The following is a 22,481-nucleotide window of genomic DNA, read 5'->3' on the forward strand; positions in this document are numbered from 1 at the left end:
GATCCGCCCACTTTACCGAGGATCCATCAGAGCTGACTCGTGAGGACTTTTCAAAGCAGATTGCCCACAATGCACCACCCGCCGGACCGCCAGAGCTTGAAAAACAGGACCAATATGACGGACATGGACCGCGGTAAGAAATGTCCGAATTCTTTTTTCATTTTGCCGCAGAATGTAGTTTTAAGATTTATTTTAGGGTTGAATGTTGTTAATTAACTTCAAATCTGAACTTTCGGACGTTTGAGTAGCCAGCTAGTGGGTTCTCCTGGGTATGGAGAGGAGTGGGTGTGGCTGGGAGTAGTAAGGTTTAACTGGTGGAATAAAATGTATCACATTGCTCACACAAAAAGCATGGAACCAATAGATACTGAATGGCTTAATTTATAAATGAAAGTCACGACTGTTACCAGCCCGTCATGACTACTGTACCCCGCATAAGAAGTCTTATTTGCGGCCAGTCCTTTTGAAAGTGTCCGCTGGTTCAGCTGGGTCTTTATAGTGGTTCAAATCTATCAGATCTAATTAGTAGTGGATATAATTATTTGATATCTATAGTCTCAGTTAATTTTGGGGAGATAAAACTGCCTATGACTAATGTTTTGATACGTATTTATGTGAGTATATTAAAGTTATTTTTCTTCAACTGAAGGTTTACGTCTAGGGAGTTCATTCTGTGCTGAGCTGTCAACGAGACTTTTCACCAAGCAAGAGGACTTCATCCAGAGAAATATGCATGTGTTTATCAGTTGTGGAAACAGTAATCACATGTTTTACTTGAGTAAATGTAACAATACTGCAATAAAATATACTGCAAGAAATACTCTGTTGAGTAAAATTCCGGAATAAATAATTGAATAAAAGTAGAAAAGCATTGGTATGATATCAAAATGTGCTTAAATACCAAAAGTAGTGTTGTGTATTTGAGGCAGTAAACTGCGTGTTACTAGGCTGGTTGGTTATAATAAAGTAGAGGAGAAGAGAAGACGTCCGGAGTCCATGTTTATTCATTTATTCAGCATCAACCAACAGCATCATAGCAACAGCAGAAGGAGCCGAAGCTCCCCCAGCCTCACGGAGTGGTCAGTACTAACTCACAAGTCACATTTCAGTTCACCTTTATACTGTAGGTAGCTCACATTAGAATACAGGCGGGTGGGGGTCAGAGAATCCCCCCACCAGTTGATCAAGGAGATCAAGGAACATCTTTGAACATTGTCTCTCTAGCTGCTTCCTGCATCCTGCTCAAGGTGTGCACCACTGGTGTTTATTAACTCATTTACTGCCAGATTTATTTCTGGCTGTGTTTGCCCACTGCCAGCAATTTCTTTTTTTTTTTAACTTTCAACAGTCACACAAAATGTATATTCATTATGATCGCAAGTCCAATCGTTTGTAAACAGTCAGGCTATCCGTGCACGTCGCCTCGACAACAAACATTCTGATCGGCTCGGAGTCCTTCTCATCCAGCCCTGTGTAAACACACCATTTATCGTCAAAATGGCACGGTTCACTTACTTTTTCAGCTCACCACAGAAAATGTACATGATGTAGCATCCTTATTCTGAGGGGAACATTTGCCAAAAATAGCAGATCTACAAGCTCCCTATTTTCGGCAAAGAGATTTGGTGTACAGTACAAAAAAAAAAACAGCATCATAGCAACAGCAGAAGGAGCCGAAGCTCCCCCAGCCTCACGGCGTGGTCAGTACTAACTCACAAGTCACATTTCAGTTCACCTTTATACTGTAGGTAGCTCACATTAGAATACAGGCGGGTGGGGGTCAGAGAATCCCCCCACCAGTTGATCAAGGAGATCAAGGAACATCTTTGAACATTGTCTCTCTAGCTGCTTCCTGCATCCTGCTCAATGTGTGACCATGACCATGGGGCCATTCTCTGATCAAACAGTCTTCAAGTTAAAGGGATATTTCACTTTCAAAAAAACATTTGGTCATTTTATCGTCTACTCAGGCTTTTGTGAGCCCCCCAGACAGTTTTTAAATTTCTTGATTCAGTATTTAGATATTTGATATTCATTTTATCAGACACGCCCCCTTCCTATACAAACCCATTATAACTTCAAACTCCATTTTTAACCTGTTAGATTCATCAAAAATACCCGTCCTTGGTTCTGCTGACTCTCCCTGCCCTCCTAATACGCGAGGGGGCCGTGTTTTTTCGATAACTTTTTTCATTTATTTTTTATATATTTTTTGGAAAATGAAAAAAATGTAATACAATAAAAAAAAAATTATTTTTTTTTTAAAAAAGTCTGGTCTGGGGGGCTCACAAAAGCCTGAGTAGACGATAAAATGACCCAAAGTTTTTTTTAAAGTGAAATATTCCTTTAACAATAGAGATGTAAATCGCCATTCACACCCCTGCACTCTAGGCTACCAGCCACATGTTCTGTAGACATTTGGTCAAGATTTCTTCTTAACTTTAGTCTGGTTTTGACTTGCATACTGTTTATAAAATATAAGCAAATAAGGGCCAATATACGACAGTAGAAAGTACTCATTATGCAGAATGTCCCATTTCACAAGTGCTCTAATGTATAAAATGTATAAAAATATTTTAAATAGCAGACCTACAAGACCTACAAGTGAGCTTGTAGATCGGCTATTTTCAAATGGCCAAAATGTATAGGGCTGAAGTGGTTAATGTATGTTTTGTAATAATAATCTAAATCTACAAAGTAACTAGTAACTAAGTTTTCAAAAAACTGTAGCGGAGTAAAAGTACAATATTTGCCTCTGAGGCGTAGTGGAGTAGAAGTAAGAGTAGGCCACTGAAAATTGGAAATAAGTACAGTACTTACTTTCCACCACTGGTGTTTATTAACTCATTTACTGCCAGATTTATTTCTGGCTGTGTTTGCCCACTGCCAGCAATTGCCCACTGCCAGCCCACTGCCAGCGCGTGAGCCTTTTTCCTCACGCGCGTCGTGTGTGCGTCTCATTTGAGCTCCTCCTGGATGTGTACACCGAGGAACTTGAACTCACTGACCCTTTCCACTGCATCTCCATCAATGAAGATAGGCGCATGCTCTCTCCTCGGCCTCCTGAAGTCCACCATTTAAAGTACTCTTAAGTATTTTTTACTCAATTTAAGTGCTCTTAAGTATTTTTACTCATTTTAAGTACAATTCAATATTTTTACTCAATTTAAGTACTCTTAACCCTTTAACAGTCTGCTCAACCAATTGGTAGAGCACATTTTAAGTCACTATTTCTCATTGACAACATTGCTGAACTTAACTCAACCTGATTGAGCCCTTTCTACCATTTGGTTGAGGTATGTTATGGCAAAAAAAGGTCCACCAGATGTCACTGTTTCCCAGTCACATGGATTCTCAGGTAGCCACTTTTTAGGAAATGAAAATCAATTAATCCACTCCTGAAAGGTGGGATTTTTTTGGTTGAAATTTCAGAGGTAAGATTTTTTTTTGTCATATTATCATCTCAGAGGTGTTACTGAACCTGATTATGTAGCTTGATACAATAAAAAAAAATCTAATAATGGTCTAATAATTTTCTGAAAACATGCTCTACCAAACGGGTTGTTTGTCACTTTATGGTAAGTAGTGAAGCTAAACTAAAGTAATTAAAATGTACTATTTGCTATGGATAAATAGGGCTTTTGCTAATTCAGTGTTGTTAATATAATACATATAATGTTATTTCATTATATTTATGTATTAGTATGATTTTATTCCTATCTAAAAAAACATGCTCAACCAAATGGTTGAATTGTCATTTAATGGTAAAGGTAGTGGTGCTGAAATAAAAAATGGACTATTTTGATGATCTGTGTGATGAAGAAGATGACCAAACAGACAACTCTCACAAGCAGAAGAGACTGGGGAACATAATGGGAGACATATTTCTCAGTGAATGCATATAAATCAATGTATGCATGAAACTTTTACCATTACCATAAAGTGACATCTCAACCGTTTGGTAGAGGCCTATATTTGGAAAACTGTTGGGTCTGTTAAAGAAATTATAATTGATAGTTGTTACTATTGCCCCAAATAAATAAAAAATGCAAAGAAATAATTTTTCCAATGCTTTTTTCTTGGGGTGACCTTTAAAGGGTTAAGTATTTTTTTATTTACTTTTAAATATTTTTACTCACTTTATTTACTTTTAAATACTTTTACTCACATTGTAGATCGGTCATTTTAGTGTGTGTGTTTGTTTGTTTGTTTGTTTGTTTATTATCACTTACAAGAACATTTAAAAATGATACACAAAGATTCGGTAGAAATGTGAAGGAGAATGCCTAAAAACCCTCCAGGGGCTTGAGAAGTGGCATTCTCCGGGAATATTTGTACATTCATAGGATAAAATTAACATCAATGTAGAATATACACATCCATTACAGTTTAAACACTAATAGACATGTCATACAGATGAATGTGTGTGTGTGTGTGTGTGTGTGTGTGTGTGTGTGTGTGTGTGTGTGTGTGTGTGTGTGTGTGTGTGTGTGTGTGTGTGTGTGTGTGTGTGTGTGTGCATGTCTTTAAGTGGCGCATGCGTTGCACTGTGTGTGTTTAATTAGTGTAATTGTTTGCATCTTTGTGTTGCAATCAGCTGCAGCAGATTGACGTGGGTGACCAATCAGGGCCCAGTATTCGAATATGGGAGACTGTAATCGGTAGTTGGTTGTAGGTCTAACTCTAACCAATTGGGGAAAAAAACGTCCACGTCCTCATGGAAGCACCAGACTCATATCCACGCAGTGATATAGTCTGGCTATGCGAGGCTAGGTCAAGTGTAGGCCTGCTGGCACCACTAAAAGTCTGATTGGTCCCCCCCAAAGAGTTATTTAGGAGTCATTTGGAATAATAAATGAATACATAAGAATTAAAAAATACCCGAGTCCAATGTCATGCCAGTATGGCTGCCGTGCATAGATGATAGATTGGATGTGTTCCTTAGTAACTGACGTCTACATAATGATATTGTAGAATATTAAACCAATAGATTCCAGACCATCTATGACAGTGATTCTCAACCTATGGACCGGGGCCCACTGGTGGGCCATGCGGTTATGGCAAGTGGACCTCCAAATAATTTACAAAACACAAAGATATTGTTTATAATAAGAATTATGTAAAAAATAAAATAAAAATGTTATCTTTTCTTTAAAACTTTGAAAAATTAGTTTGCGTTCGCTGAATGTGACTTATAAGTGAAGTATATTGAAATCGATTGATTGATCATTACAATAAACCTGCTAAAAATGAGATTTTCAAGTGGGCCCCGATCTAGAAAAGGTTGAGAAGCACCAATCTACAGTACAAGAATGAGCCATGTTGATTTAGACAATTCATTCACACAAATGAACCAGAACTCAAGAACTTTATTGCCAGTATGTACTGCTGTACCACTCACAGTACAGGACATGTTGTTGCACCTGCAATGACAGTGAAGGAATTTAATATTTGTCACTTGGAGTGTTACAATAAGGCATTGGAGTGTTACAATAAGGTCCTAGAAAGACAACAAAGACATCCGCACTTTGGTTTGTAAACATTAAGGGAATGTGGGAGACATTGGCCTCAAACTCTACCCCTTGTCATTAAGTCAATATGTCAAGACAATGTAGCCAGTTTTTATAACCCCTATTAACCACTTAAATCCTATGTAGTTTGAGTCTGAGGTTCCCCAGGGGTCTGCACTAGGCTCCCTACTTTGATGCTGGAAATAGACGATCTACTTGCGCACGACTTGAGCTTGTAGGCCGGCTATTTTCTGTGAATGTTCGCCACAGAATCATGGCGCTTAAAATAAAATAATAACATATTTGTTTGTTTGTTGACAGAAGTAATGGAGTTTTTTTTTTTAGATCACATCAAAATGTAAACTAAGATTTTAATAAATTTGATACAAACATTAAAGAGCTATTGGTTCCATGCTTTTTGTGTGAGCAATGTGCTACATTTTATTCCACCAGTCAAACCTTACTACTCCCAGCCACTAGCCCCCCCCCCCCTCCCTCTCTATTCCCCCCCGAAGAAGTGCTCATTGGCTGCCCTTGGCTTTTTCAAAGAGCTGCTTCAGCTGATCTTCGGTGGTGGCCTCCTTTTGCTGCATCAGGTCACCGTGACCCTTAGTGACACCCCAGCCATCGGGGGTGGACATGGAGGGACACAGGGGACGTCCTGACGCTGGCTTGAGTTTCTCCCAGTAGTCACGACGAGCCCTGGACACAAGAACAACATGGAGGGATTGATTGTGATACAACATCTGTAAGGCATTACAAGCCTGGACAACAATCCACAAATCCTTGACTCTCCTCCCTTCCCTAAAACACTCTGGACAATGCTCCACACGTCCTAGTCTCTTCTCCCTTCCCTAAAACACTCTGGACAATGCTCCACACGTCCTAGTCTCTTCTCCCTTCCCTAAAACACTCTGGACAATGCTCCACACGTCCTAGACTCTTCTCCCTTCCCTAAAACACCCTGGACAACGCTCCATGTGCCCGAGTCTCCTAGACTCTACTCCCTTCCCTAAAACACCCTGGGCAACACTCCAAACATCCTAGACTCTTCTCCCTTCTCTAAAACACCCCAGACAACGCTCCACGCGTCCTAGACTCTTCTCCCTTCTCTAAAACACCTTGGACAACACTCCACACGTCCTAGACTCTTCTCTCTCTCTCCAAAACACCCTGGACAACGTTCCACGCGTCCTAGACTCTTCTCCGTCCCCTAAAACACCCTGGACAACAATCCATAAGTACTAGACTCCTCTCTCTTCCCTAAAACACCCTGGGCAACGTTCCACACGTCCTAGACTCCTCTCCCTTGTCTAAAACACCTTGGACAACGCTCCACACGCCCTAGACTCTTCTCTCTTCTCTAAAACACCCTGGACAACGCTCCACGTGTCGTAGACTCCTCTCCGTCCCCTAAAACACCCTGGACAACAATCCACGCATCCTAGACTCCTCTCTCTCCCCTAAAACACCCTGGGCAATGCTCCACACGTCCTAGACTCTTCTCCCTTCTCTAAAACACCCTGGAAAACGCTCCATGTGTCCCAGTCTCCTAGACTCTTCTCCCTTCTCTAAAACACCCTGGATAACGCTCCACACGTCCTAGACTCTTCTCCCTTGTCTAAAACACCTTGGACAACGTTCCACACGTCCTAGACTCTTCTCTCTTCTCTAAAACACCCTGGACAACACTCCACGTGTCGTAGACTCCTCTCCGTCCCCTAAAACACCCTGGACAACAATCCACGCATCCTAGACTTCTCTCTCTTCCCTAAAACACCCTGGGCAATGCTCCACACGTCCTAGACTCCTCTCCCTTCCCTAAAACACCCTGGGAAATGCTCTACGCATCCTAGACTCTTTTCCCTTCTCTAAAACACCCTGGACAACGCTCCACGCGTCCTAGACTCTTCTCCCTTCCCTAAATCACTGTGGACAAAGCTCCACACGTCCTAGACTCTTCTCCCTTCTCTAAAACACCCTGGACAACGCTCCACACGTCCTAGACTCTTCTCCCTTCTCTAAAACACCCTGGACAACGCTCCACACGTCCTAGACTCTTCTACCTTTTCTAAAACACCCTGGACAACGCTCCACACGTCCTCGACTCTTGCATAGTACCTGGCACTCAATGTGTTAATTTGTATTTTTCTTGACCACAAATGTACAGAATGTTATTTTGATAGCAAGTTGTTTAGACATAATCTAGGTTCATTGTTGGAATCCGGGAATCCTAGTTTCTTTGAGGCCACTACACTGTCTCTCTGCACTCTACTTATGTGACTATTAACTGTTAACTATTAATTGTTTGTGAACAAGAGTTCATGTTTACTCTGCTTATTCCGATGTTGTACTCGTAAGTCCCTCTGTACAAGAGCATTTGCTGAATTGTAATGAAGGAAAAGGTAAGGGTAGCCTGTCTGTTTACCTGGCTCTAACCCATGGTTTGGTGTGCATCTCCAGGCCGGCGCCCCAGTTGCCATGCTTCTCAGAGGCAGCGGGTAGGAAGCCCCTCTCAGGTGCCAGCTCCTCTGCCACAGCGCGGATGTGGTAAGGCTCGAACCCGCAGCAGCCTCCGATATAGCGGATGCCGGCGGTGTAGGCCTCGCGCGCATACCTGTGCATGTCCCATCTGCTCAGGATCCTGGGCTCCAGAGCTGTAGGAGAGGAAGACTCATGACTTAAGACCAGCTAAAGGCATGTGTACCTTTATTTTAATACTCTTTATGGGAAAGGTGATGGACACACAAGTTTAATTCAAACATTTGTGGGGTGCTTATTTTTAGGGCTGGGAGATATGGACAAAATCAAAGAGGGCATTGCAGTAAATGTATTATGTATGGCTCACCAGGATAGTCATCTGAAATTCAGTGTTTTGAAATTAACATATGGCAATTTCTCAGTAGAATTTGTGACGGTTCTTATCTGCTTGTTCCTCGTGTTGTTTCATTGTCAATGTGAAATAAATGTTTTATTTTTTGCAGAGACCCTTTCACATACAATACACAATACATACAATTTATTTGGACTGGAAATATAATAGCAATATAGTGCATGTGAAAAAAGGCTGAATTGTTTTTGTTTTGTTCACAAAGTGAATTACATTTGGCTGCACTCAAGGTATTTTCATATTTTCAAATTTGGCCCCCTTTGAAAACAAGTTTTGGACAACCCTGACTTTAAATTTTAATCTTTAAAGATAAAAACTAGGGAAAGACCACACTTATGTCATATCACAAGATTAGTATTTCGATCCAAAATAGAGCACCGAAGTCCTGATGTCACTCGTTCATCCCCAGGTTTGCGGAAGTAATTTCTCTATGGAGAATAACATTGGGTCATCTTAGAATCGTCTCATATAAGAATTGTGGTCCAAAAATAAACACAGCGTGTCGGCGTTATTGTCAGGGAGGAGGTTCTGTATCGTTTATGATAGTCAGTCACTTATATTTGATACAGTCTGTTTCTGGCGAAAATGTAACTAATTCGGCGGAAGTAACATTAGCGTTTTCTCACTGTCAGTTGATGCTTCATATCCATAAGAGTCAACCCGCCGGGGTCATTTGTTTATTTTTGGAACACAGTTCTTATTTGACGCGATATTAAACACGTCTATGGGATTCAGAACGGGGGTGGAAAACTGCGAACCAGGTAGACAAACAAAGGATGTGTAAATGACGTCAGACTTCGGCGGTCTATGCCAGACGATATCTAGTCACACATCACGATATCGAAATAATATACACAAGGAACCAAATGGACCCTTACAGGTCTGTAACTCTGAGAGTGTACAGTACACATCAAACTTATTGGACCCTTACAAGTCTGTAACTCTGAGAGTGAACAAATGGAACCAAATGGACCCTTACAGGTCTGCTGTAACTCTGAGAGGGTACAAATAGAACCAATTGGACCCGTAAGGTTCCATTTGTTTCCATGTGTACACTCTCAGAGTTAAATAAACACTGAGGATATTACTTTGTATTCTAGAGATATAAACCTTATCAAATGGGGTCCGTGGCCTAATGCATATCAAACCAGGGGTCCTGGAAATTCATAAATGCATTAATCACTAAATGCATACAGATGTGACATTCTAAAGTTTCAAAGAGCCCTGCCATTGGCACTGCAGTGGAACGTCAGTGGATAGTAGGGCTCCTTGAATTCGACCACATATCCTTGAGGACTCCTTGATATATATTGTTATTTCTCCTTGATTTCTCCTTGATTTGGTATCAAACTCCCAGAATTCACCAGAACACAGGAAATTACATCTACTGTGTTAAGGGGGGGGGAGACGGAGACTCGGTCGAGAGAGGCAGAGAAACGCAGACGATGCATTGCATTGCACAGAGGTGTGTGACCGTGAGAAGGACAAGGATTTAACTTCATTTAAATCAGCACAGTGTAAGTAAACGTCAGTCAGCGCCGTCAGCGCCGTCAGCGCCATCTTCATAATAGATAAATACACATTCAGAACAGAATAATGAAAAAAAAAATATATATATATATATTTTAAAAAAAAACATTTTTATTTTTTTTATTTTTTTTCCCCTCTGTTTTTTTCGGGCTTTCGGGCCTAACATGACGGTAATACTCGGGTTCGGGCCAAGCCTCGGGCCGGCCCAGTCGGGCCCAGTTAGCGCCGAGCCTTAATTTTCAGGCCCGTTGAGAACTCTAATTGTGAGCCTGTAGATCTGCTATTTTCAAAAGATTTGCATACATTTTGAACTTGTGAAATGGGACATTCTGCACAATGAGTACTTTTGCTGTTGGTACTTTAAATATATTTTAATACTTTTGTACTTTTACTCAAGATGTGAGTATTTTTTCCACCACTGTGTATAATACGTACAGAAGGGGAATTCGGGCAGGTCGATGAAGCCCTGGCAGTTGCAGTCGGGCGTGTGGTAGGCCAAGGGTTGGATCATGTAGTGAGCCTTAAGTCCGGCCTTCTCCACCCCTTCCTTCATCAGCTTCACCGTCTGCACGCATGTCATGGGGTCAAAGTGGCAGTTCACTCCCACGATCTGGGCACCTACGGGTGGCAGAGGAGTGTGAGACATTTGACACCCAAAATAAGAGGTACATACAGAAAGTTTGTCGTGCAAAAGTAGCGAAAACGTTGTAGTGGAAGTGGTCAAGTGTGCGTGTGCGTGTGCGTGTGCGTGTGTGTGTGTGTGTGTGTTATGAATATGGAACCAATCTAACAAGAGCTTGTGGCTAAATGATAACTGCATTATATCCAAGTACACCCTTTACCCAACTACATTTTGAAGAAGAATTTTTTTTTCTTAAATTAATTATTTTGAAGTTAAAATAACATTTCAAATAACATTACATTACATCATAGAATTACAATTAAGACTTGTAGTGAAAGAGTTGCATTTCGTGCCTCCTGAGAATTTTTGTTTTAAGCTGTGGCTATAACATTTCAGTAAGTCCAGTTTCTCCACTAGCTAGTAGGCCTACACCCTGTAGTACCTATGTGCACCCCTAGGGGTCCACATTCCCCCATTTGAGAACCACTTGTATTTCCAACTGAAAGCCAACATGAACATTTTCTGTTCATTGAGAGGTTGATCAAAAGCTGAAGTTCACTAAGTTCACCACAAGCTGAAACAATCTTTAGGTGATTTGATATAATTTTTGTTAAAATAAGTGATAAATAGCTCTTTATTGTGATAGTAATCATTGTTATAGATATAATGTTTTTTCACAGGGGTCTCCCGGTCTCTCCATTCCTTTAGTAAACAGAAAATAAATGTTGAGGTTGGGATGCAAATGTTATCCAATCAGGAGAGATTGGATGACATTACTAATTGTAGTGGAGTAAAAGTAAAATATTTTCCTCTGAGATGTAGTGGAGTAGAAGTAAACGTATTGAAAATTGGAAATACTCGAGTAAAGTAAAAAAAAAACTTAAAATTGTACTTAAGTCCAGTACTAAAGTAAATGTACTTAGTTTCTTTACACCACTGGATATCGGTTCGATACTAATATTCATGTGTGCGTGCGTGTGTGCGTGTGTCTGTGCGTGCGTGTGTGTGTGTGTGCGTTTGTTTGTTTGTGCGTGTGTGCGAGTGTGTGCGCACGCGCGCCCGCGAGAGTGTGTGTGTGGGTGTGTGTGTGTACCAGCTTTGACCAGCCTGACAGCACAGTCTCCAGGGGTCACTCCGTTCAGGTCTCCCTGGGGGCCGATGCACAGAGTGGCCGCCACTGGCTTCCCCGTGGTCCTCAAAGCCTGCACCGCCCACTCTGCCTCCTCCACGTGCTCAAAGTACTGCCACCACACACACACACACACACACACACACACACAGACACATTTAACATCTTTATTTGCGTTCACATTTTAACAATACATCTTGATACAATCTTGAACACAAACAATAGTGGATGCACAAACTTGGAAAAAACTCAACGACAAGTATTTCAAAATACAGATCACGGGTACAGGAAGCATCGCCTCCTCCATATATGGCGACTGCCAATTATCACAGACATTGAACAGAATTTTGCCAATGCCTTAGCTTTTGGCTTGGGCATTCCTGCAATCTGCAGGCCTCTCACAACTGATTTATGGACATTACCGAGGCTTCCAAATATGAACACAAGCAGTTTACATTTGTAACCAAGCTGCATGATAGCATCCTTAAGACGTTGGTACTTAAGCACCTTGGTAAGGAATGCATTCTTCCAGGCTGTGATCAAATGTACATGCCACTTCCAAAATGGTCACTTCTCTACTGTCCTCATCAACAACAACAACATCTGGTGTATTAGCTGTGACATTTGAAAAGGCATCATTTTCATTATTGCACATGAACATGGCAGTTGAAACACAAGAGTGCTTATTCATTTTGGCAGATAATGAAACATATGAACTTATGTCCTTAGCTAATAGGTCAACAATTCTGTCATGCCTAGCAATGTACATTCCCTTATATACATGGCAACCGTTCAGAATATGTACACACACACACACACACACACACACACACACGCACACACGCACACACACACACACACACACACACACACACACACACACACACACAAAAAAAACACACACGGTTTCCCAGGTATACAACCAAACAAGGCTCATAAAACAAGCTCATTTATGCTAAAAGTGATGGTATCTTTTAACTGTATCTGTTGGCTTAGAAAATATAAAAAGGATGTTGTATACTGTTACCTCTGCGATCATGAAGTCGACGTTCTTCTGCACGAACACGTCCATCTGCTTCTTGAAGATGGCCTTGACCTCGTCCTCGCTCTTACAGGACAGGTAGGAGGGGGTCTGGGACACGCCCCCCGCCACCAGGGCGTCCCCTTCCTCTGCCACCTCCCTGGCCAGGTCACATGCCGCCTCGTTGATCTGCTTTCCCTGGGAAATGTAGTATTTTCACCCATTAAGACCTGAGGTCCATTCTACTAAATGCTTTCTAAACCAGTTACAGTTCTCAAACTGTGTCAAATACTGTAATGTATTTGGCCGCGGACCCCCCATCTGAAAATGTTTTGTGCCAGGGACCCCCAGAAGAGAAGATTTGTGTAAAAGATATATATATATATATATTCAAACACTTTCAATATTGTATTTTTTTTTTTTAGAACTACTGTTCTAAACTGTTTTCTGAAAACAACCCTAACCCTGGAGTATTTTCAATTGTCTATACTTTTACTTTTACTCCACTACATCTCAGAGGCAAATATTGTACTTTTATTCCACTACAATTATTTGAAGACTTTTCAGATATAAATTATTACATTATAAAACATACATTAACCACTTTAGCCCTGTTTTATACCTCGATCTAAAAGCTCACAACGCGTCGCATCGCGACGTGTTGTGAGCTTGTAGATCTGCTATTTTCAAACGTTTTAGTACTTTTACTTTTGGTACTTTAAGTACATTTTGATACCAATACTTTTGTACTTTTACTCAAGTAAATTTTGAATTTGGGACTTTTACTTGTAACAGAGTACTTCTACATTGCAGTATTGATACTTTAACTTTTTTGGCAAATCTCTTTGCCAAAAATAGCCGATCCACAAGCTCACAACGCATTGCAATGCCGACGCTTTGTGAGCTTCTAGATCTGCTATTTCTGGCTATTGTTACCCCACAGAATATGGATGCTGGGGTTCAAGTGGTTAATATCTTATCTTACATTAGAAAAACCTCAGCCTTTCCGACGCCATTTCATTGTTTCGGTATCAACACAACAACAACATATCACATGTCACTACAACACCAGCCACAATGTGCGCGATTCATTTACGCATTGTTTCGTCTATTTTTCAGTGCTCACTACACATTTGCCTCCTCGGAGCATAATTAATCAACACAAATTCCCCACATTACCGACCACACCGGAAGGGGAAACCCTTTAGCACCATTTAGCGTTAGCCAAAAATGTCTAATAGTACTTACACATTTGTCGCAGTCACCGCGGTCATGTCCCTATTCCCACCACACTCACGCTAATGTCCGTCATTTTCGTGCCATGCACATCCCAAACAAAACATTATTACCCACACTAGCGTCTAAACGCAGGCTCTAAGCCGATGGATTCGCCTCTCATCAGGATTTCCAGTGCTCGGGAACAGTGTTGCCAGATTGTGCGCGAGAAAACAAGCAACTATATCAGTGTTGCCAGATTGTGCGCGAGAAACAAGCAACCAGGTTTATGAAAAAACAAGAGAGAGAATATAATATAATAATATACATATGAATATGGATATTATATGGATATATATATATATATATATATTCTATATATATGTTATATATTATTATATATAAATAAATTACATATTAACAGAATGATTGCAATAAAATATATCATAATATTACACATTAGAATAATATGTATTATTATGTATGTGTTATCTTATAATATAATAAATATTGTATTAATGATGATAATATATATTTAACATATAAATTAGACAGAGAGAGGGACACGGAGGGACCAACAAGCACAAAGCCCTGCGGGAAGGGGCGCGCAGCGCCCCGACGACCCTCTAGTAATAATACAAAACGAAGAAATGCACTGGGAGATGCGACGCATTGTGAGCTTGTAGATCTGCTATTTTCAAAAGATTTTTATTTTTGAAAACTTGGAATGGGACCTTCTACATGTTTTGCCAACAACAACTACCAATAATAGAAAAGGATCAATGGTGGGATCGATAAGGAAGGATTGATAAGGGGATTAAAATGGATAAAAATTGGCTATCCCTATCCACACTGTGATAATGTTTTATTTTATTATTATTGTGTGTTTTTGCATGCAATACATTTAACTCTATTACATATGTGGACAACAGTTAACCTAAATCTGAGTAATTGCTGTCAATGACCACTTTTTTGTTATTGATAAGTTGGTCGTAAATTTCAATTAAAGTGGCATTAAAATAAGTCCTAAAGGAGTAGTTCACCCAAAAGATGTCTTATTTTCTATCAATTACACACCCTTCTCCAGAGCTTTCAACCACATCTCCTTGAGGACTCCTTGAATGTCATTTCTCCTTGATTTCTCTTGATTTGGTATCAAACTCCCAGAATTTGCCAGAACACAGGAAATTACATCTACTCGGTTAAAAAGTTTACCACACCCCCGTTTAAGAAATGAATGGTTATTATTAAAGATGGGTCATTAATTGCTTCAGTCATCAAAACAATTTATGTAAGCGTACTTTGAGCTTTTCAATGGATGAAATAAAAAAAATTACCCATTATTTTCCAATGCTGGTAAAGCAAGCCTGATAAAAGTATCAAACTCACAACCTTCACCAGAACACAGGAAATTTGTTTCACTTCTAGGTTACAGGCAAAATGAACAGCTGTAAAAAACTTGATTTTATTTATATTTCATCGATTTAATGAAGGAATAAGTCTTTGAAATACATGCTAAATTGTGAGTGGAACATAAACATAGACACTTAAATATGCTGGCAAGACCTGGTCCTAACCACGTCTTCACACTATGCGGTGAGTCTTGTTAAGTCAAGGGGCAAAATAGCACATACCGCATAGTGCCCATAATTAACATATAAACGCTCCCCCAGGCGCTAAATATGCTGGCAAGTCTTAAGACTTAAGTGTTTGCGTTCAGCGTGACTTGCATAGCAATTGCGCATAAGATGGTGGCGGCCCGGTACTTAATTACCGCCTAAGACCTGGAAATATAAAAAGTAGGTCAAAGGGTCAATTATATGAAGACAATGTTGAAAATGAGTGCTCCTTTAGTGTCTTGCTCAGAGACACTTAAGACGCAATGACCAGGGGCGGGGGGTTGAACCAGGGATCTTCTGTTTCCCAGAAGGCCTCTCTCTACCCACTCAGCCATGGCCACCCCTTGAAGCTTGCAGCCATGGTTAACTCTTATAAGTCTTCTTGGCAAGAGACACTCTCTTTGGGTCAGAGAGTTCAACACATGTGTTATAAAACCTAGGAGGATGTGCGTTCCTGTTGCCAAGAGTGGGAGAGCTGAATGAATGGCATGCATGAAGGTCACACGCACGCACGCACGCACGCACGCACGCACGCACGCACACACACATCACATTATCTGCACAATGTCTCATGCATCCCGCAACAGCTGTGGAAGATCACCATTTGTAGATGTCGGGTATTTTCTTTTTTAAATTAATGTCCTACAATGCAGGACCTTACTATGTGCATGTGAAAGCAGCAAAAATAGCCGATCTACAAGCTCACAACGTGTCACATCGCGACGCATTGTGAGCTTGTAGATTGGCTATTTTTTAAAAACCTTTTGAAAGTGAAAGTGGTCAAGTGTGTCTGTGGGTTTTATGAATATTGAACCAATGAAATGTATGAACAAGACGCTGTGACTAAATCAGGGGTCTTCAACAGGGGCCCGGGACCCTTAGGGGGTCCTCAGAGTTACTACAGAGCGGCCGCCAAATCTTTGTGTGATATGATATTTTTTACTTTAACCACTTGAAGTTCTTTTCTGAGGAGAACTTTAGCCAAAAATAGCAGATCTACAAGCTCACAACGCCTCGCACTGCGAGGCACTGTGAGGCACTGTGAGCTTGTTGATTGGCTATTTTTGGCAAAGAGGTTTGGTGTAGGGGAAAAAAAGAGCAGACCAAGTTTAAAAAAAAAGTTTAATCTGTAACACATTTTTTTGAATATAGAGGGGCTCTCGGGGGTCCTTATCCTGAAAAACGTTGAAGACCCCTGGACTAAATAATAACAACATTGGATCCATGGGAACACAAGGTTCTTCTTTCTTTTTGACCCTTTCCTGAAAAGTAACAATATTGGACATACAAGGTTTCCATCTGACAGACGATAGCTCTACTCACGGTGAATCGCGGAGCGTTGCCTCTGTTCTCCAGCTTATCGTCGCTGGCGTAAAACGTAAACGTCTGCATGACGTTCGCTCCGGCCCGCAGGAACTCGCGATGCAGCTGACGAACTGAAAGAAGCAAATATTTAACAGTTTGTGTTTAGCAGTGCAGGAGTGAGTGGCTTTACAGGTTTGCAGTGTGCAAATAAAGAAAATAAAAGGTTTGCAGTGTGCAAATAAAAAAAATAAAAGGTTTGCAGTGTGTAAATAAAGAAAATAAAAGGTTTGCAGTGTGCAAATATATATATGTTTTTTTAAACAGTAAAATAGTAAAAGCTCCACAGTGAATGTATCCATTGTAACTCAAAGGAGCACTACGCTCATTTTCAACCTATCTTCATAAACTTGCTCCTCACTAATGCTCATTATAATAAGATGACACCATACTCACTCTGTGTCTCATTGGTGGGCAGTGGACAGTTCAGAAACCTGCCTACCAGTGACATCATTGCTCATTTCAAACATTTCAAACAAGATTTTTTATTTATTTTTTGTGATGCAAGAACAATGGCTTCTATGGAGCGGCTAAGAGAAAAATCGTGCGCTGGCACACCTTGTCGATTCAGGTGCGGCTATCTAACTATATCTATATCTGTGATATTGTCTGGCCACGCGAGGCTAGTTTCTTTTAGCTTGGAATCCCCACCAATTATGTAACTGGAGGCAGGTTTCTTAACTGTCCACAGCCCACCAATGAGACACAGAGTGAGTAGACAGTATAGTGGCATCTTATAATGAGCATTTAGTGAGGACCAATTATATGAAGATAAGGATGAAAGTAGGTGAAGTGCTCCTTTAAAAGATGTCAAATGGAGGAACATGCAGTGTTTTGTTCCCTATTTCATCATAGCCCTTAAAATCCACTGTAAAATTAAAGCTGCAATCTCTAACGTTTATGCGTTATGCTATATGGAAGAGTGAGGAGACCAAATACAACCACCGCATATGTAGCCTAAGGTGGCTGCATACTTCAGTAGAACAGCCGAACAGCTGGGCTGAATGAATGCAAAAACGATGGCGAACGTAGCCAAACTCCGTTGGGGTAGTTATTTATTAGTTTTGCTCAAAAATAAGAGCCTGGACCAGCCTGTTGACGTTCCTGGAATAGGAAGTGTTTCATTTCCCCAACCAACCAGAGTGCAGTGGGCGTCGCTCCAACTGTGGTGACGTCAGGGCTCTCAATGCTGCACATTGGGGGAGGAGGAGGGGCATGGAGCGGGGTGGGGGCTGACGGACAGATCAGTGAACCAATGGGATCTCACAGAATTTTTTTCCGGAGATTTTGAACCCGCCCCTCTAGACCAGATATCAGACACGTTAGGGCAGCCTAGGGTAGTTACAACAGCTCGGAGGCAGGGAACAGCCGGATTTAGTTCGGGTCCCGCACACCCGACCCCCTGAATGATGTCATATTGTGGTCTGAACCGAGCCGAACCAAACTTTTTTCGTCTGTCCTTGTGGAGTATGCATTGGGCTTAATACTGTGTTAACACACTCTACCGTACAGATTGGCTCAAATGAACCTTTATTCATTCAAATAAGTCCCGGATCACAGCTTTTTTAAATGAATGCGTGTGTGACTAAAACTTTAATGAATGAATGAAGGTTTAATGGACACTAACCAGCTTCAAGGTAATTATTAATTAATTAATGAAGGTTTAATTAATACTAACCTTCAGGGTAATGAATGAGTGAATGAGTGAATGAGTGAATGAGTGAATGAGTGAATGAGTGAATGAGTGAATGAGTGAATGAGTGAATGAGTGAATTAATGAATGAATACTAACCAGCTTCAGGGTAATGAATGAATGAACACTAACCAGCTTCAGGGTAATGAATGAGTGAATGAATGAATGAGTGAACACTAACCAGCTTCAGGGCAATGAATGAGTGAACACTAACCAGCTTCAGGGTAATGCATGAGTGAATGAATGAGTGAACACTAACCAGCTTCAGGGTAATGAATGAACACTAACCAGCTTCAGGGTAATGAATGAGTGAATGAGTGAGTGAGTGAGTGAACACTAACCAGCTTCAGGGTAATGCATGAGTGAATGACTGAATGAGTGAGTGAGTGAGTGAGTGAACACTAACCAGCTTCAGGGTAATGCATGAGTGAATGACTGAATGAGTGAGTGAACACTAACCAGCTTCAGGGTAATGAATGAGTGAATGAATGAGTGAACAACACTAACCAGCTTCAGGGTAATGAATGAGTGATTGAGTGAATGAACACTAACCAGCTTCAGGGTACTCTGCAGCAGCCTCAGGGGTCCAGGGTCCTGCCTTCACGTAACCTCTCTTCTCCAGAGCGAAGACGAACCCTCCGTCCCCGATGACCACCTCCCCTGCATCCAACCGCTCCAAAACATTCTGGAAATATAGGAGAATATATTAAAATACGCATTTAGTTATTCCGTAAAAATATATAAAATATACGTTTAAACCTATAGTTTATTCTCCAAAACGTTCTGTAATAGTATAGTGTAAAATGTTTAGGGTTAAAAAGGTTGCATTGCTTATTTAGTTGTTATGCCAATTCATTCCTCCCCACACACCCTTATGTGTTGTCACTGCATGCTGTTGTAGCCTATCCGACTGGCTCACCTGCCAGTGAGGAGCCCCCACTGGGAGGACGTAGAGCCTCCTCCCATTAGGCTACACCCCTAGCCCGTAGGAATCAGTGGTGTAAAAAGTACTCAAATTGTTTACTTAAGTAAAAGTATCAATACTGCAATGTAGAAATACTCTGTTAAAAGTAATCCTTGAGTAAAAGTACAAAAGTATTGGTATCAAAATGTACTTAAAGTACCAAAAGTAGAAAGTACTCATTATGCAGAATGTCCCATTTCAAGTAAAATGTGTACACATCTTTTGAAAATAGCAGATCTACTGTACAAGCTCACAATGCGTCGCATTGCGATGCATTGTGAGCTTATAGATCGTCTATTTTCAAATGAACAAAATGTATATAGGGCTGAAGTGGGTAATGTATGTTTTGTAATAATAATCAAAAAGTAACTAGTAACTAAAGTTTTCAAATAATTGTAGTGGAGTAAAAGTATACTATTTGCCTCAGAGATAGTGGAGTAGAAGTAAAAGTACAGAACATTAGAAATACTCCAGTAAAGTAAAGTAAAGTAAAAAAAATACCTCAAAATTGTACTTAAGTACAGTACTTGAGTAAATGTACTTAGTTTCTTTCTACCACTGGTAGGAATACATGCAATGACAAATATCACCCTCCCCGCCCGGCTTCCCTCCCTCAACCACAACCCATTGTATTCGTATAGACGCTTGACAAAGCTGGGTGCATCACGGTGGATTCGAACCCCGAGACTCCACTGCAGTGGTGGGCAACTATAGCCTACTTTACCGCTGCACCACCCACTAAAAGTACAGATTTAATGATAGCTCTCCTGCATCCAAGCGTTTAACACATTCTGCAAAGTCACTTTTTATTGACAAAATGTGCACCAGTGCATCGCAAACTTTTTCATGTCAAGGACCCCGAAATTAATATGTAGGCTATTTGGCCACAGACCCCCGTCTGAAAATATTTTGTGCCATGGGCACACCCCCATACAAGATTTTTCTTCACATCTCTTTTTAAGATTATGTTGAAGTGAGCTTACCGTCTTTTTTGGACGTTCCCTTCATGGGGAAGTATTTTGTTAAAATGACCCATGCATATTTGTGACTTTAGCAAACTATCTATCTATCTATCTATCTATATATCTGTCTATCTATCTATCTATCTATCTATCTATCTATCTATCTATCTATCTATCTATCTATCTATCTATATATCTATGGTATCTATCTACGGTATCTATCTACGGTATCTATCTATCTATCTATCTATCTATCTATCTATCTATCTATCTATCTATCTATCTATCTATCTATCTATCTATCTATCTATCTATCTATTTGCAAAGTGGTTTTGTTTTGTTTTATCTATCTATCTACGGTATCTATCTACGGTATCTATCTATCTATCTATCTATCTGTCTGTCTGTCTATCTATCTATCTATCTGTCTATCTATCTATCTGTCTATCTATCTGTCTATCTATCTATCTATCTATCTATCTATCTATCTATCTATCTATCTATCTATCTATCTATCTACGGTATCTATCTACGGTATCTATCTATCTATCTATCTATCTATCTATCTATCTATCTATCTATCTATCTATCTATCTATCTATCTATCTATTTGCAAAGTGGTTTATTTTGTTTTAAAGTGATGTTTAGTTTTAAATGGACTCACCCTCTTGGATCCTGCTGGTGCCATGGTCTCTGCAGAGTGGTGTAGAACTTCTCGTGCTTGTCTTTAAACGGCAGAAAACAGCCTGTTCCTCCTGTGAGAGTGGAGAGAATGGAGACTGAGGGGGTTGTTCACACACGTCCCAAAGCTTTTATAATTAGAGAATGCAGAGGGGGTGTGGTCATGGAGGAAGTACTTTTACTCAAGTACTGTACTTAAGTACAATTTTGAGGTACTTTTACTTTACTGGAGTATTGCCAATTGTCTATACTTTTACTTTTACTCCACTACATCTCAGAGGAAAATATTGTACTTTTACTCCACTACTATTATTGACACTTTAGTACTAGAATTACTTTGAGATATAGTTTACTATGTTACGGGTGAGAATAAATGTATTACATTATGTTAAGGGTGAAAAGTTTATAGGTAATGGCTTAATGTCAAGATGCGTTCCTTGTTCTAAACCCCAGCATCCGTATTCCAGGGAAAACGTGCGCAGAACATAGTAGATAATACTTACAACTACCACCAGTGGTTGTAAGAAGTACTCATTTGTTAAAGTAAAAGCAACAATTCCACAGTTCAGATATACTCTATTATGTAACTCGAGTAAAAGTAAATAAGTATGGGGAGCAAATATATAGGCTACTTAAAAAGCTACAGACTAAAATACAGTGAGTTCATTTAACTATTGAGCATAAAAATTGACCCAGAAGGTTAATTTGGATAAATGTTTACACTCAGAGAGTTCGATTATTAACACTCATGATTTCACCGTGTGCATACACATAAGTCTGTGGTGTATTTCAAAGTTGAGTGCACACAGTTGAAACCAGAATAACTTGTTCTGTTTTAATTGAGCTCCTTTCGGTTTTGCAACATTGTTACTGAAAGTCTCTTCAATTTCAGTGCCGCTCAGATTGTTATATTTAATATGTTGGAAAGGAGTTTGACCCTCAAAATTACTTATTTAAACAAATGACAACATGGGAACACATCTGTTTAACTGCATACTGTGACATCAGAACACTTGCATCATTTCAATTCAATTCACTTCGAAAAGATCAATTCTGACAGGGTGCTGTCATCTGATGGATTTACCAAACAACATAGAGAGAGAGGGAGAGAGGACGGACAGACAGACAGAATTTTGATTGATTGAATATTTTATAGGCAAAAAAATTAAAACCTCCACCCTATATTTTTCAAATCTGCCTCATGGTACCGCTATAACAGCCCGCTTCACGTTTTGGCCTAAAGTATCACTCTTGAACTGTTCGTACAATCACTTTTCCATTTG

The 22,481-nt window shown here is 40.2% G+C and overlaps 1 protein-coding gene across 1 annotated transcript; it reads right to left on the reverse strand.

The window, feature by feature from the left end:
• Positions 1–5,354: 5,354 nt before the first annotated feature.
• LOC308078072 (betaine--homocysteine S-methyltransferase 1) lies at positions 5,355–21,304 on the reverse strand. Its single transcript, XM_080419134.1, has 8 exons — positions 21,182–21,304; positions 19,144–19,276; positions 16,860–16,972; positions 12,709–12,900; positions 11,646–11,793; positions 10,366–10,548; positions 7,939–8,167; positions 5,355–6,212 (listed from the first exon to the last, which is right to left on the reverse strand). The coding sequence occupies exons 1-8, from the start codon at positions 21,203–21,205 to the stop codon at positions 6,032–6,034; spliced, it is 1,203 nt and encodes a 400-aa protein (XP_080275260.1). The 5' UTR covers positions 21,206–21,304; the 3' UTR covers positions 5,355–6,031.
• Between the last annotated feature and the right edge of the window lie 1,177 nt (positions 21,305–22,481).

This window comes from Gymnoscopelus braueri (genome assembly GCF_963280865.1).
Source record: "Gymnoscopelus braueri genome assembly, chromosome: 22".
NCBI classification, from domain to species: domain Eukaryota; kingdom Metazoa; phylum Chordata; class Actinopteri; order Myctophiformes; family Myctophidae; genus Gymnoscopelus; species Gymnoscopelus braueri.